The sequence below is a fragment of the Haplochromis burtoni genome, unplaced genomic scaffold (genome assembly GCF_018398535.1).
Source record: "Haplochromis burtoni strain Fernald_Lab_line unplaced genomic scaffold, NCSU_Asbu1 Contig_3, whole genome shotgun sequence".
NCBI lineage: Eukaryota > Metazoa > Chordata > Actinopteri > Cichliformes > Cichlidae > Haplochromis > Haplochromis burtoni.
Window position 1 is genome coordinate 4029143 of NW_024582364.1, and position 16587 is coordinate 4045729.

The following is a 16587-nucleotide window of genomic DNA, read 5'->3' on the forward strand; positions in this document are numbered from 1 at the left end:
CCCCCCCCCGTCATCTCTGTGACATATTAAAAATTTATTATTATGTGAAAAGTGGCGCTGCACAAGGGTTTAAATATAATTTTGTGTAGGGAAGTTGTTTTGTAAAGTGAAAAAACAGTATTTAGATAATAATAATAATAATAAAAGCTACAATCCTACTTACGTAGCTTAATAGTGCACAGGTCACATATTCAAAATATATTTAAAGTAGCTAAAGTAAATGTTTTCATTAGGTGGAATGACCGCTTTCTGGGCCATATACGTAATATTTACTGAATATTGAATTACTGACATGTAAATCTTCATATTGCTGCTGTTGATGACTGATTTTAATCACTTATATTGTTGTTGATCTGTTATAATACATTTTAACAACGAAACAACAAGTAATTAAAGCTTTCAAAATAAAAGCAGAATAACGTGGAAATCAAACCTCGTTAAAGTACTCGTTAAAGAGCTAATATGCTCCATTCTAATGGTGTTGGAGATCACAAGATTAACAGTACTCTGATCTAGTGCTTTGGTGGGAAGGATACACCAAGTAATCCAGGGGGGCTGGTGCCACCCCATGGTGGGGTTCTGGACACATCCTTGAACATAGACATACTTTTTTAAGTTTTTTAAAAGTTTTTTTTATAGTTTTTTTTTTTTTTTACTTTGATGAGAAATACAATTTTAAACAATTAACTCTGCTATTTTCCCTTTCATCTAATTTTTTGTGAAAGCCACAGGAAACCAAAGGCAGATGGGAAAAAGAGCTGTATGTAGCCGTGGAGCCACACGTTTGAGACGCCTGAGCTCGATGGAAAATAGATTTTAATTTAAATCGTTTGTTATTAAAGGATCATAAAACACATAAAGTTTATTCAACTTTAATATTAGATCAGTATTTCTCTTAAAGACTACAGTGCACTGCTTTTATGACTACCGTACAAGCCATTTGTACTCGGTCAAATATAGCAGCACCGAATAACCACTAAACTAAACTGACTAAAGTCTGTTTTTAGAGCTTTTCAACAACTATTCATTAGATTTTACAGAGTGGCATAAAATAACATGCCTTTGTTGTCTTTACCCTCTGATAGATTATCTACATGGGCTGGGTTGACGAGAAGGAGCAGGACTCCGTTCAGGACCGAATGTATTCACCAAAGTTCCTCGCTTTGAGGGGTTCCTCCCTCTTCAAGTTTTCAGCACCTCCTGTAAGTTTTCCTGCCAGCGTCTGCATTTGAATGGATGTCATTCAGCTCCATCGGGAGATTTTCATTTGATGCTAATGTATTGTTTAGGGAGAAAATGCTTAGGCAAAAAGGAAGCAGCTCACTCATAATCATTTGTGCTGCATTGATCTTTCACTTGATTGATGGCGATCATTAAATCTGTTTACATTCTGCCAGCCACTTAGGTGATTATGACAAGAGGGATAAGCTGTCGATGGTCCGGGAGATGAGAAAAGATTGATAGATAACTGAAATTGCCTTCTCAATGTGAATGTGCTGATATAAATGGAAAATGCTAATGTGAATAGATGGTGGGATGTAGGAGCCTGCCTATTCAGCAGTGACGACCAGATTCTTTATTGTTGAAGTTACCTGTGACAAATATTTCCATTCACGTGGCAAGGAGACAGCTGAGTCCGACAACCATTCATCAATAACTGTGGACACAAATGGCTATTGTACAGTCATGTTTTAGAAATCTGTGGATGGGCACGGCAAGCCTTGAGGGCTTTGGATTTCAAACATTTCTATGAAAGTATAAAGAGTATAGGTTGGTGGCTTCTTTTCTGTAGACTTTTCAAAACCAAAAATGTAAACGTTAAAGTGTAAAAGATTAATAAATGAGTTTATCTGTTGTGTTATTACTTACAGTGTAACCTCGGATTTGAACATTAACCAACTGTTTTATATCAGTGGGTAAAAGATTACAGTAAAAACAATTCTTGCTCAGTACAACAGACTATATAAACTTTTTAGAGCCAGCATGATATTACCTATTAGTATCACTGTAGGAATCTATAGGGTAGGTAGGAGCCAGGTGCTGCTAAACAATGAACTGATCATCAGCAATGCCAGTCTTCCCAGGAGTGGATGTCCCTGCAAATTTACTACATGATAAGACCATGCAATGCTCAGAGAAACTGCAAAAAAAAAAAATGTTCATGACAGTATAAATAGAGAAAGACTCAGTAAGTATGAAAGGAGAGAGCCTCTGTTCTCTAAAAGAACATGGCAGCTTTAGGTTTGCAAAGTTGCATTTGAACAAACTCCAAGACTTCTGGGACAATGTCCAAAGTGGAGACGTTACCCACAATGTGCAACATCACAGCATATCAGCACAAACACCTCATACTGACTGTCAAGCATGGTGGTCGAGGGGTGATGATTTGGGTACCCTGCAGTCACTGAGTCATCCTGAATGTCAGTCTGACTCTGGAAGCTAAAGTTTGTCCTGTTACACTGGAAAATGTAACAGGACAAGGATCCCGATCACATCAGCAAATCTAATACAGGATGGCTGAAAAATGGCCAAGTCAATATCCATGTGTCTTTCTGTTGTAAACTTTCTATGGGGATTGGCCCCTCTTTTGGAGATAGCCTCAAGTGGTCATTAGAGGAACTGCAGTTTTTGGAGTTTATAGTAAATATAGCGGCTCTTTATTTGATTTTATATTTCAAGAATGAAACACAAACTTATCTTTATGTTGTCCTGACATTGTTTTTTTTTTTGTTGCAAATAATTGCAATATTATTTAAAAGTATTTCTACCAAAACAAATACATTCCTCAAATAAAATTTGAAAATTGGATGTGACATTTTCAGGTGACAACATGGGACTGGACGAGAGCAGAGAAAAGCTTTACTGTGTACGAGATAATGTGCAAGATTTTAAAGGTACGTCGGTCCTTCTTTTAATCTGCTTCCCTGAACATTTACAGAAGCATCTCTCAGATCGGATACACTGAGAATACTAAGTAGCAAACTGAATTTGAGGAATGCCCTTATATAACTCACTTATTAATTTGCATGTGTTCTTTTCCAGTCCCACAGAGACACTCAAGGTTCACATTTCATTGTTCATTCTCTCCAGGTTCGAGGTCACTTTGAATTTCATAGTGGGAATTTATCTTGAGTTCATTATCTAGAAACTCATTATGGCAAACCTAATTCATATAGATTCACATATTCAATCAGATATACAGTAGGCTGACCTTAGACTGCCTGTACAATTTAGGTTATGTAAAGCTATGCAAAGACCCATTAGAGGAAAACATTGTCTGCTAAAATGCTTTAGTAATTCGCTTCAGGAGACTGCCTTGCTGTACTTATTTTAGGACAGTGACCTTCTGGACAAGAGGAAGCACTGCTTCAGTGTTCAGACAGAGAGCGGGGAGGACATGTTCTTCAGCGTGGAGCTGGAGTGTGAGCTGCTGATCTGGGAGAAAGCTTTCCAGATGGCCACTTTCCTGGAGGTGGAGAGGATACAGGTCTGCGCCTGAACGGCAGGAAATGTGCCGGGAATTGTGACAGTTTAAATCTTGCATGCGGTTTCTTCTCAGTTGTTTTAGTGCAGAGATTGATAACGCCCACATGACTTTTAGCAGAAGAGCAAAGATGCTCTTGTGTCCTTATGTAACTCCTGTGGTTGACATCTTCTTTTCTTGTTCTGCAGTGTAAAACGTACGCCTGTATTATGGAAAGCCACCTTATGGGACTCACTATTGACTTCGGCATGGGCTTTGTGTGCTTTGATGCTGCGTCAAAAGTGAGTGAAGGACAGTGTTTTGTCATCAATACAAAAACGGGACACTTACAATAGGAGATTCATTATTTTACCCAGTTTGATGAACCTAATCACGGCACCCCAGCTTCCCCTTTTCCTTTTTATGGTGCTGCTAACTTATTCTGCACTGTGTGCATTTTGAGTTTGAGCACATTCGTTTTGACAGCTGGTTCCCCCAAGCTCAAACGTCTCACTCCTGCCTGCAGTTCATTTTGGCCTTTCACCAGGTCTTAGAGCAGACTACTCAACTGGTGCACATTATGTGGATGAGCAGGACACAAGCACTGACATATTGTTCTGTAAGATTTTGGCCCTAATTCCTGCAATATGAAGCTCCAGTGTCCCCCAGGGATGATAAAAAATGTTGCCAGAATATTGTTTACAGGCAGAAATGCACAAATTACAATCCAAATGTAAACTGCAAGTGCAGACAAATACATGGAGCAGAATTACTCCATGATTGAAAGCTGGAAAAGGCAGGATTTAAAAACCGGGTAATGTGAATTTCAGTGAGGAAGAAAAAAGGCAGGAATATAACTGAGGTGTTTATTCATCAGAATTTGCCTTTCCATAAAAAATCTTAATGAAACATACAATTAAAAGGTGAAAGCTATCAGTATGATATCAGTACAGTAGATAAGATAAGATATGGAGACAATATGGCAAACACAGGAACATGTATAATGTAAATGTGGCTAGAACTTGTGTGTAAGACAGTCTCTTTTCAGCCTACAGTGCACTATTACACTCATGCAACACAAATATTCACATCCTCCACTTTTGCAGGCTGAGTGAAAAAAACACATGAGAAAAAAACATCATTTTTTTCTTGATGGTTGTTTTTTTTTTGGAGATTTTAAATCAAAGGGCCACTCGTGTATCATAAAAAAGAAGTACGCCCTGGAAGAAACAGTTGTAACAGTGATTTATATAGGAAACAAAGAAATCATGGCTCCCGCTGACACTCTTTCTCTTGTTAAACTGATGACTGATGCAGTCACTCTGGTGCTTATTTTTGGAGAAAAAAAAACTGAGGCACTTATAGTGCTGTTTAACCTATACAAAACAATAGAAAATACTCAGAGCAAATACCAAGCACTAGGTCACTATGTTAGATAACTTTGGTTACTGGAGACAAAGTATGCAATCAATGAGAAACGTTGAAAACATCACATCTTTAAAATCTTCTTGCTGTTTATTTTGTTCTGTTTCTCCGGCCACTTAATTAGATTCAGCTGTTTGGTAGCTAAAATATCTAATCAGCCCATAACAGGATCTGCAGAAGTTCAAACTGAGTATCAGAATAGGAAAGGAAGGTGATTTCAGTGACTTTGAGCATTGGCTGCTCTGAGTATTTCAAAAACCTGGATTTTCCCACAGAACTGTCTCTAGAGATTATAGTACAAGGTCCAAAAAAGAGGAAAATATCCAGTGAGCGGCAGTTCTTTGGGGTAAAGAGCATCAAAGGATGCAGCAGATGCAGCAGGAACAGTAGCTCAAATAACTACGCGTTACAACCAGTGTGCAGAAGAGCACGCCAGGTGTCACTCCTGTCAGCTAAGAACATGAAACTGAGGCTACAGTTCACACTGGCTCACCAAAACTGGACAAGAGAAGGCTGGAAACACGTTGCCTGGTTTGAAGAGTCTCGACTTCTGCTCTGACATTCAGATGGTAATGCCAGAATTTGACGTAAACAATATGAATAGATCCATGCTTCCTTGTATCAGTCGTTCAGGCTGGTGGTAGTGGTGTTGATGGTCTGGGGGGTATTTTCTCAGCACATTTTGGATTCCTTAATATCAACTGATCATTTACTCACCAAACCCTTCCTGGGTAATGTTGCTAAACCTTTCAATCCCTTTATAACCACAGTCTATTCATCTTCTGATCGATTCAGCAGGATAACACACCATGAGCTCAAACAAGCTCAAACTGGTTTCTTGAACATGACAGTGAGTTCTCTGTACTCAAATGGCCACAACACAGTCACTAGATCGCAATCCAATAGAGCACATTTGGATGGCGGTGGAACGGCAGATTCACATCATGGATGCGCAGCCGACAACTCTGCCGAACTGTGTGATGATGTCATGTGAATACAGACCAAATCTCTGAGGAATTAGTGCAATACTGAAAGGAACTAGGAGGGTATACACTCGCCTAATAAAGTGGGCGGTGAGTTATTTTGCAGTTAATTAGATCATTTGTCCCTGAAATGAACAGCAAGACTGAAATGATAGGTTTTCATATAGTCTGTATATGACCTACTCACCGCAAGCAGCTTTTCCTTATCAAGCATTACACTTGCCCTGTGAATGAAAAATAATATCTGATTTCAATAAACTGAATATTTAAAACAAATAAGCAATATAAATGATTGTTACAAACATTCTCATTATACAGGTCATTAAGCACTCGTACTGCTATATTTTGGATTGTAATACTGACACAGTACTGTGCAAGCCTTGGTTCAATGCTTCATGCAGTCAAAATGGAGATGCTTTGATTTAGTTCAGGATTTGTGGTAATTTAATCATATCAGAGTATCAATATTTACTTGTTTCTTTTCATCTGTAAATGAACTGCAAATTAATGTGTTGATTTTGTGGTACAAAATAGAGGAAAAGTAAAAAAGCAGGAATAAAAATGAACATTGCACTGGTCGGGTGTGGCTTTAGGAGGAAGCTGATTTTGTTCTTTATCTTTCATGCAAGAAAGATACAGAATATGAAATGCAGTGATTGACATGAAGGAGATGGTGATATCGGCACCTCTGACAAGGTTAGTGGGAGCCAGATTGAATTTTAAAGGCAAAGCAGAGGAGAGGTGACACTTCTGTGGCTGCACACCGAAAATGCTTCGTGAATATCTGCTTTAAGTTAAATGAAAAATGTTCATCTGTATTGCAGGGCTAAAAGATTTAATCAGACTGATGTTGCAGTTTTAATTAGGCTGGTGGGAGTTGTTTCAACAGTATAGGAATGTGCAAATAACTTGGCTAGCTGTCTACAAGAGGAGCCATGAAACTGAGTCAATGCACAGCTTTTTGTTTATTCGGTTCGGCATTAATTGAATCACCGAAGCTCTGCTATGCAGGTGAAATTACTGTGGCTGGTTAAATTTCCCCAGTGGTAAAAATAACACTCCAGTTTCTGGTTGATCTGCTGACGTGCCCCATTTCTCACCGGATCCGCGTGGATTTTAACGTGACTTATTCATGAAAAAAGTGACACCAGAAATGATTCACAAATCTGAGCGTGGAAAATAAAGACATATTGTTTTTGCTTTAGTTATGTTGTTGCGTTTGCGTTTCAGGCAGTGCTGTGGAGATACAAGTTCTCCCAACTAAAAGGGTCGTCTGACGACGGGAAAAGCAAGATCAAGTTTTTATTCCAAAATCAAGACTCCAAATCTATCGAAGCAAAGGTAATTAAATTTGACGGATGTTTAATGTTGCATGCCAGAAAATAAGTCAACAAGATTTTCAAAGCAGCACGGCTCTATAAAAATTAATCGCTCGTGTGTGATTTGAGGATTGATTTTCTGTCTCTCTCAGGAGCTGGAGTTCTCAAACCTCTTCGCAGTGCTTCACTGTATTCACGCTTTTTTCGCTGCCAAAGTCGCTTGCCTGGACCCGATGTTTGTGGAGAGCCAAGGCACCGCGACCACCACTGGGATCGCTTCTCTTTCCAGTCTCTCCTGTAATTCACAGACACCTAAGCTGAAATACGCCACTTGACAGGTGCTGCTTTCACTGACCCCTTTTAAAAAGGACGCTGCACTTAATCATGAATGTGGCCTGTGTCGATGGTGGACAGGAGACCTGGAACACGTACAAACTCGGACATTATGGGGGGCAGCTGTGCGCACTGCTGGAATAAAAGACCTCTTTGTGAGAGATTACTTGACGTATCTGCAGATTTCTCAGATTTCTGGAACAACTGTGGGCTGAGACTTCACAGAAAGACTCAATGGACACATAAGGTGTGACTCAAAAGTTTTTTTTTAATGTGATTTTGTCTCAGACATCCTTATAATCAATTACAAAAGAAAATGCAGTTCTTTTCCCAAGCCAGTCTGCTTTTCTATGTAATTTTATTGACCACTTGCAGTTTAAGCAACATAGATTCTAGCCTTTTCCCCACTTCAGATGGAACATCACTTGAATTTCTACAAGGTAAAGCGTGGACACTGGATATGATGGTATGGTGTGTAATTTGTGATACTTGATACCTTACGTTTTCTTTTTTTGGTGTGTTTTTGAGGTGGAAACTTTTATCCATAATTCAATTTGCTGAAAGAAAAAACATTTTTCAGATTAGAGTCTAACTAAAAGCTAAATGGCAACATCAGTCTGGTCTTATAACACAAAATCAGTTTAATTTTGACTAAATTTAATTACACAGACGTTCGCTGGCAGCGTTGCTGGATGAAATGGATTTCTTTATATTAATTTCCTCTTTTCTTTATATACCTGTGTGAGGTAAGAATATGTCTATGTCTTGGATTACTGACTATGAAGGCACTTTGATGATCAGCTTCACCATCAGCTCAGCCATAAAGGGACGAAAACACTCGAAACATGATTAGAAACACCTTCCACGATGTTTATAGCACTTTTGATTTTTTACCCCCAAACCTGATTATGTAAATAAACACTGACATTCAAATGAACTCAAAGAATTATGAATTATGGTGATTACTTGAGGGATTACTTGTAGGGATTAAGGCATTTGTTAATTTGATGTGCACCCTAGACAACTAGGTAGATAGCTCATAACCTTGTGCTCTCTTCATCATTTACTCTATGGACCAATTTAGAGGAATAAAATCAGCTATGGTGTATTTTTGAAAATATTTTACCTTTGTTTTTTTGACCTGTAAATAAAACAAAGTGGAACTTTACATTCACAAATGAGAAAAAAGTAGGAGGAAAATAGAAATATGTAGCACCGTTGCCTCCAGATGTTCCAGACACCCCTTTAAACTCTGCACAAACTGTTTGTAATGCTGCAGAGCGACAGCTAAACTATCATAGTCAAAAAGAGTTCAGGTCAATTAGCGCAATTAGTGATGCTCTTACCTTCCATTTACAAAGAGGAATCCAAACACAAGGGGCCCGTTGGTAAGTAAACTCTAGAGGATTGCGAATTAAACGGGGTCAGTGCTTTGTACTGTGCGGCCTTGTTAAGCTGATACGAGTGTTTGATGGGAACTAATGGTGGTGCAGTCTATGCAAAGAAAGTCTGAGCTTTTGTGCTTTAAAATTATCCTGGTCGCATATACCCTTATAACACGAGATCTACAGAGTGAGGTTGATTTTATTTTTTGCAGATGTTTTATTAACAAATATCCTGTGTAATAAATGAATAAATGAGACCTTTTATATCATGGCTCACTTGTGGTCGGCTTTACTTTTTTACAGTTTCTGGCTACGCCGCTGATTTTACGAAGAGAACTCACTTTACTTTTCTTGAGAAGTCCTCAAAGTTGTATTTTAAAATTCTAGTACATATCCGCAGCATACAGCAATTTTGTCAACTCTCCTTTTTTTTGTCAGCGATAGAGATGTCATTATACTCATCTTTGCTGAGGTTCATAAAAAACTTTTAACACTGAATAAAAGATGCCATTGAGTACTCAAAGTCAAGATTTCTCTGCCGCTGCTCCATTTTCACATATTCTTCTTTGTGTCTGCCTTTTGTCTGTCCCCACAGTGCGCCGCTGAGCTCCCTTTAAAGTCAGAGAAGTCTTTTTTCATATTTGTGCAAATTAAAAAATCAGTTTTAAACAAATGGTATATACTTGACTTTTTTTTCAGTAGTTTTAGTTTATTTTAAACTTTTGTTCTCAGTTCAGTTCAGCTCACATTTACTTTAGTTTTTATTCTTTCACATTGCTCCATTGTTAGCTTTAGCTTTTCATTATTATAATGCAGATGGTGTATGTCAGACCCAAAGTTTGAGACGTTTACATCAGGTATTATGGGACAAACACACACAACTGAGGGCACTTTGTACATATTTATACTTTAGTCTTGGGAATACACTTCTCGTTTTTCTCTTTAAACTCCAGTTTCCTTTATTTTGGTTAACCAAAACAGTTTTCCACACTGTTTTTGGCCTAGTGTTACTTAAGTATAAAAATCCTTGGGTAAAGCAGATTCATAAAGTGTACATTTTCTTAACAAGCAGCACTGTGATGCTGCATAATTAAACTGGGCAGCCAAATCCACATTACTTTCTACTATTAATGTCAACTATAATGTGCTAAACACATTATATTAACACATATTTTATATATAGACATTATTATATTATTAGAGCTGTCTTAGAGGGAGGATACACCCTGGATAGGCCGCCAATCTGCTGCAGGGCTAACACATAGAGACAGACAACGATTTGCACCTATGGGCAATTTAGAGTTGCCAATTAACCTATCCCAACTAACTGCATATCTTTGGAATGTGGGAGAAAGCCAGAGTACCCAGAGATAACCCACACAAACACAGGGAGAACATGCAAACTCTACACAGATGGCGGACCTTCTTGCTGGGAGGCAACAGTGCTAACCACTGTGCCACCGTGCTGCCCCTCTGGAGCATTTAGTTGTGTTTTAATACAACACCACAATCCCAGCAAATTCACTCCAAGGTCAGATTGTACAATGCTCAGTGAAGCTGCAAAAATCACCCAAGAGCTCTAGTACATCATAGACTATATAGGCCTCAGTCACATACGATAGAAAAACACTAAACAAGGATAGCTTGTTTAGGAGGGTCTCTGAGAAAAGCTTCTTCTCTATAAAAAGAACATGGCAGCAAAGCTGAGTTTCCAGTGTTACATCTGAACTAACTGCATGACTTTCCTGATCAATTTCTTTTGAACAGGTGAGACTAAAGCAGAGATGTTTGGCCATAATGCACAGCGCCATGCTTAGTAGAAACCGAACACGACACGTTAGCACAAATTTTATACCGCATGTCAAGCACTTTGGTGAAGGGGTAATTATTTGTGTTTGTTTTGCATCCACAGGATCTGGACACCTTGCAGTCATTCAGTTGACCACGAACTGCTCTGCAAGTATTCTGGAGTCATATGTGACAGTGAAATCTAACTGGAAACTGGAGGTTTATAGGTCATTATAAACTGGTCATAGGTGTGTGAGTGCGAATGGTTGTCTCTCTGTGTTAGCCCTGCGACAGAGTGTTCCCTGCCCTGTGGTAGCTGGGATAGGCTCCAGACCCTGATAAGGATAAGGTGAAGAGAATGGATGGATGGATCTTTTTCATGTCACTTTTTTTTTTTTTTTAAATTGCAGAGTTTACAGTTTCATAAATTTCACATTCATAAATTTGCTGCCAATAAATTTACCGAACTTTGCAAAGTCCATTAAACCCAACATTAGCCGACTTAGCTTAAATATACCATGGTCCAGTGGGTCATCAGATATTATTCACTCCACAACTACAATGTGACACAAGAGCAGCGGCAAGAAATCTAACGAGAGAAAAAGAAAATTGTAAGGACTCCTTTAACTAACAGACAACATTTAGACATCATTGGTAAATAAATAAGATTGGAAAAGCAGAGTAATTAGAATGATTAGAAGACACATAATGTGATCGTGACCTTTATTTTTGTGCCAAACGTTACGGAGAAACACCACATTTTCAAAATGAACTGCACACACTATGAGTAATCAACCTATGCCTGAAGAAAAAAAAAAAGCTAACAAAAAAACAGGAATAGAACTATTTTGGCTCTGAACAAATGATCTTAATATAAGAGCACATAATTGGTTATGACTTGGTATTTACCGGCTGCCATTTTTGTAGTCGAATCTCATCCACATTAAATGTAATCACAGCAGTCCCATTAACTTTGGTGCAAGGCGCGACCTGAGAGTCGAGGTTGTAGGTCCCCTGCTTTCAATACTTAATGTGCTCGCTAATTAGCAATTACATTTTCGATAATGGTATATAAACTGTTGCATGGCTGTAATTGGTCATGTGAATTTTAATGGATACCAGGCAAATAAAATGGGACTATGTTGTTATTGGTAATTATAAGCTGAGAAATTATTCCATTATTGCTTACTTGCACAGCTCTGCAATGAATTAATCTATTTAAAAAAAAAAAAAAAAAAAAGCCTTACAGAAAATAAATGTTACCTCTTCACACACAAAAACTACTAAATAGAATAACCAGCCCCGTTTTCAAACAAAATATTCGTCATTACACCAGAACAAAATGAAGACCTATAGCACTAATATATCTTATCTATTTAACAGACAGCAGTGGAGATTTGATCTACAGAGTTCCCAGTGTCAAGATACAGTACAGCAAGAGGGCGCTACAACAAATCAACTGCAACTTAATTCAACTGTATGCAGAATCATATGATAACAATACATATATAGATATATCACTTTAATATTGAATAGAATTAATATCAACAACATTCAACTCAGCTTTTGGAATACTAAATTTATGCATTCAAAGTAAGATGAAGGAACTTTCCAAATGCTGTGATGGTAAAGCGTGAAGAAAAACGGTGACCTGTCGGATCAGTGATGTGCCGTTTTGTTTTTAGGGTTTTTTTTCCCCCCCTTTTTTTTTCTTTTTTTTTTTTTTTTTTTTTTTTTTTTTTTTTTTGTTTTTTGTTTTTTTCACTGTGGAATGTTTTTGTAGAAATATATCATCCTTTATGGGGGAAATTTACTGTGCTGGAAAACTCACAGAAGTCCTAATGTGATGGGGCGAGGGATGTTGGCACTTAAAAGTCATCACTATCAGGAAGGTTCTGCAAGCAAATTGTACTTAAAGAGGATTTACATTACATTAAGTCCAGTCCACAATACAAATGAAGCCCAAAAAAAGTCATCTTTTTATTTATTTATTTTTTCCTTTTTTCTCTGTCTTGAGGACTGCAGATTAAGGTGCTTTGTTGTCCGTGATACAAAAGGCGTCAGATTTTGCATTGTCGTTGATTTTGTTTAAAAAAAGAAAAAAAAGAAAAAGAAAAAAGTACTATACAGAATTCGAGATTTGTGTCAAGGCCATCAATCTGGTTCACCATCTTGAAACCTTTTTTGTTGTCATTTGTTAAGAAACATTTCAAAGTTTGATCACTTGGGACATCACCTCCAGTGACCAATCACAAGGAGCAAAGTCAGGAACACCCATATACAATATATTCATGCATGTATTCATTATGGATGAACATCATGCCTTCACCAGTTCCCCTCGAAATTAGGTGAATATTTAAATCACCATCGTATCCATGTCACCCTTATTTTAAACCTCTGATGTGGTTTATTCAAATACTAAGAATTACATCATTATATTATATTATATGAATCCAGAACAGGGCAAAATAAAAAGAGAGAAGGAGGCCCGCGACAGCCTATCAGATCAGGTAGTAGTGAGGAAACAAGAATGTCAGCACCCTGTAGAAAAAGTTTCATTAAAAGGTGCCCTGTAGAAAAAATTATGAACCAGTCTGGTCTTTCAGTGAACTCTTGTAATAGGAAGTTATAAAACACATTACCCTGAAATGAAATACCAAGAAGAGTAATGACATACGTGCCCCATTCGGGCTTATCGAACATCTTACTCTTTAACTCTCTTTAACAAAAAAAGAAAAAGAAAAAATGGGAGAAAGTGGCTTTATTTGCCTTTCAGTGTCTCCTCTCAGTATCATTAAATCATCAGACACTGAAAGTAAGTTAAAGCTTCTAAAAAAGGTGCAATAAAAGTCTTCATCTTAGCATGATCGTATTTTAACAAATATAGTAAGAACTCTTTTTTTAATACAATTTTTAATCTGCACATTTCTGCAGAAATTCTGACATTGCGATAAAATCTGAATCTCAAAATTGATTTTTGAAACTATTTTCATTTACTTTATATCTTTTTCCATTTATAAACCAAAAGAAAAACAAACAAACATGTCAACAAAAAAAAAAAAAATTAACACTCAGGACAATCATAACATTATTATCCAATATTATCTGTGACGTCTCTTTCCGTTACAGTTTTGCCATCAAGATTAAGTGGAAATAATGCTACATTTGTACTGAAAAAAGATGAAGAAAAGCATTTCAGCATTTCGCTGCACCCATTAAGAAGGGATATCAAGTGAATAAGTCATTTCTCTCTGTAATACAGCAAATATGCCTTCAGTGACTCAGGCAGCGGTAAAGCCATTATTTGGTCTCTCAACACGTTCACTTGCTTGAGGATTTCAATGTCGCCAATGTCTCTGTCCTCCTCTTCCTCCACCTCTTTGTGTTCTTCCTCGGTGTGCTCCTCCTCTTCGCTCTCCACCATCCGCGGGATCAGCTGGTTGCCTACAAAAACGTAAGTGTTGATGCGTCGCCTGCGACAGCGCCTGCGTTTGCGCTTCTGGGGGACTCTCTGCGTCGTCCCCTTGCCCTGGCTGTCCTCGTTGGCCAGGTTTCGGAGAGTGCGGCGTATGTAGATCCGAGAGAGATCCTGAAGGCTGCGGACAGTCACTGGGGCTGAGGACAAAGAGAGATGACACGGTGCTTCAGGGCAGTGCGCCACACAAATAAGAATAATCCATACAGCCGCACCAGTCCTTCAACTAGGTCAGCATAAACGAGCGAGGACGTGAAAGAGAAAAGTGTCTCGGTATTTCAAGGAGAGGAATAACTGGGTCTAGGAAGCGGCCTCGGGGCGAGCTTCATATGTCAAAGCCAATATCGCTACAGGACTCGACACATCACGCGTTGAATTTAAAATATTGCCTGCTTTGCATTTCAAGATGAGTTAGAGATAATGAAACACAAAAACTGGGAGGTTGTTTTTTTTTTGTTTGTTTGATGAGGCGTGGGAACTTACGCAGATGGACAGTGTCGGGCTTCTCTCCATCAGCTCTGCTCTGCTGGACCAAGGGGGCAAAGGACACCGCTAAGATGTTTTTGCTTTCCCACGTGCTCTGGCCAGTCCTGGTTATCTGGGTCAGCTGTATAAAGAGACAAAAACTGAACTTTACACTGAAAAACATCAAATGCTTCACATTTAGCAAGGAGTGGAAACATTGGACTCAGGTGAATCAAAAGATGACTTTTACTCGAGTCGACATGTACACCTGTTACTGTGGGTGTAATAAATCCCAATCCAATAAGAGGCCTCTATCACACCACCATGGGGAAAAGTCATCCTTCTAACTGCTTCCATCCACACGCGCCAAGTCTTACACAACCACAGCATGCTTGTTAGGCTCATTTGAATTGAACAGACAAGCTAAAGGTAGCTTCATTTTGCATATACCTTCCAAATTTGGCTTATTCTTGTAAACTTAGCTGCAGGCTTAGACATCCCTGCCCCAAATCTCTTTCTCTAGCGGCTATAACCTGCAGGCGCTGAATAAAAATCAGAGGACCAAGGAGACGACTTCTGTCTGTGCTCCTCGTTCTTTCTCACCTTTACCCAGTGTATTCAAGCCAAAAACATCATTTAGTTTTATGACTTTTAGCATTTATTTCCAATGAGCTATTAATGGACTTACATTGTGGGTTAAACTTCATTGCCATACTTTTTTTTTTTTTTTTTTTAAATAAACAGAAGAAAAAATTTAACATGAAAGTTTCCAAATACAATTAGCTTCCAGCAAAGACTCAAAAATGTCTGAGCATTGTATAAAATTGTTTGGCTATTTAAAAGCAACCGCTAATCTGGTGCATTTAAACTCCTGAAAAAAGACATTTAACACACAGAAAATTCAATTCTTAATTATTAATTAATTATTTTAATCAGATCTCTTTTGCAAAAGAAGAGTTAAGTAGAGAAAAGAAGCAGCAATATACAGCCTGCCACAATGCAAGCACTCCACTGCTGCTCTTACTAGAATCTGGCCGATACCAATATTTGTCAATTTAAAATCCGATGTATAAGCCTATACTTACTTTCTACCTTCTTGCAGACACATGACACACAAACAGATTTCGCTAACATATTTACTTGATTACGATCTGACGACTCTGCTAGGTTCAGCTGCTTGTTCCAAACAAGTACTGCCAACAGGAAAGTTGCGGCGTGCCCTCTAGTGGACCAACTATTCAATGTCAAAACTGGTTGAACAGTTTCTCCTGACACTTTTCCAAATTTTATGTATTGGCTACTGTAAGTGCTGTAGCGGCACATAGCTGACATCATCCGATAACATCGACCTGCTGATAAATCAGCCGGGTTCTAATGTGAAAGATAAAATTGAAACCGTAACATTTTGCATCTGAAAAGCTAAAAGCCTTAAAGTCTTTGTCCTTTTGCTTCATGACATATCAATATGAAAAGATAGAAGATTAATCCAAGAGACATAAATGATTACATGAGACATCAATCACCCATTATGTTGGCTCGGGTCATAACGAGTCTGCACTGTGACAGTTCTCAAAACACGTTTAAAGTCATATGAAGTTGCTGACTCAGTGTGCACTGTTAGAACTTCGCAGGGGGAGGTGTGATGAGGCTTGGAGGGGGGGCTGATAAAGAAGAGGCTGTGAAGTCCATCCATTCATAGCCATCTGTAAGGGGCACAGACGTACTGCAAAGTCTCTGTGTGATTAAGACAACCATCTTCTTTATGATAGCATAATAAATCCACAATTTTCCCAAAGTCTGTATTTTTGCCAGAACCGAGCAGTCTTTGGCTTTACTCTGACATTTTTCCAAGTCTAACAGTAATTCCCAAATGAACGCATGAAGATTTTTATGGTTTGTTTTGGACATCCATAAAATTCACTTCCTTGTGTCAATGTATAAAATGAGTGAG

General features: G+C 38.3%; 2 protein-coding genes across 4 annotated transcripts in view; one reads left to right on the forward strand and one right to left on the reverse strand.

Moving 5' to 3' along the window:
- The window catches only part of sntg1 (syntrophin, gamma 1), a 40595-nt gene extending 31017 nt beyond the window's left edge, over positions 1-9578 (forward strand). For 2 of the 3 annotated variants that reach the window (XM_014332338.2, XM_005912611.2), the window contains exons 14-19: positions 1086-1202; positions 2823-2894; positions 3335-3487; positions 3673-3765; positions 7102-7212; positions 7343-9577. In XM_014332338.2, coding sequence (XP_014187824.1) covers positions 1086-1202; positions 2823-2894; positions 3335-3487; positions 3673-3765; positions 7102-7212; positions 7343-7525 — 729 coding nt within the window. In that variant the 3' untranslated portion in view covers positions 7526-9577. Of the gene's footprint in view, positions 1-1085; positions 1203-2822; positions 2895-3334; positions 3488-3672; positions 3766-7101; positions 7213-7342 lie in introns of all 3 variants that reach the window. The other variant, XM_014332340.2, reaches the window with a different exon arrangement.
- Positions 9579-11405: 1827 nt separating this feature from the next.
- pcmtd1 (protein-L-isoaspartate (D-aspartate) O-methyltransferase domain containing 1) overlaps positions 11406-16587 on the reverse strand; it is a 21061-nt gene continuing 15879 nt past the window's right edge. Inside the window, exons 5-6 of the mRNA XM_005912610.3 lie at positions 14655-14778; positions 11406-14311 (exon numbers count right to left, since the gene is read on the reverse strand). Coding sequence (XP_005912672.1) covers positions 13938-14311; positions 14655-14778 — 498 coding nt within the window. The 3' untranslated portion in view covers positions 11406-13937. The remainder of the gene's footprint in view (positions 14312-14654; positions 14779-16587) is intronic.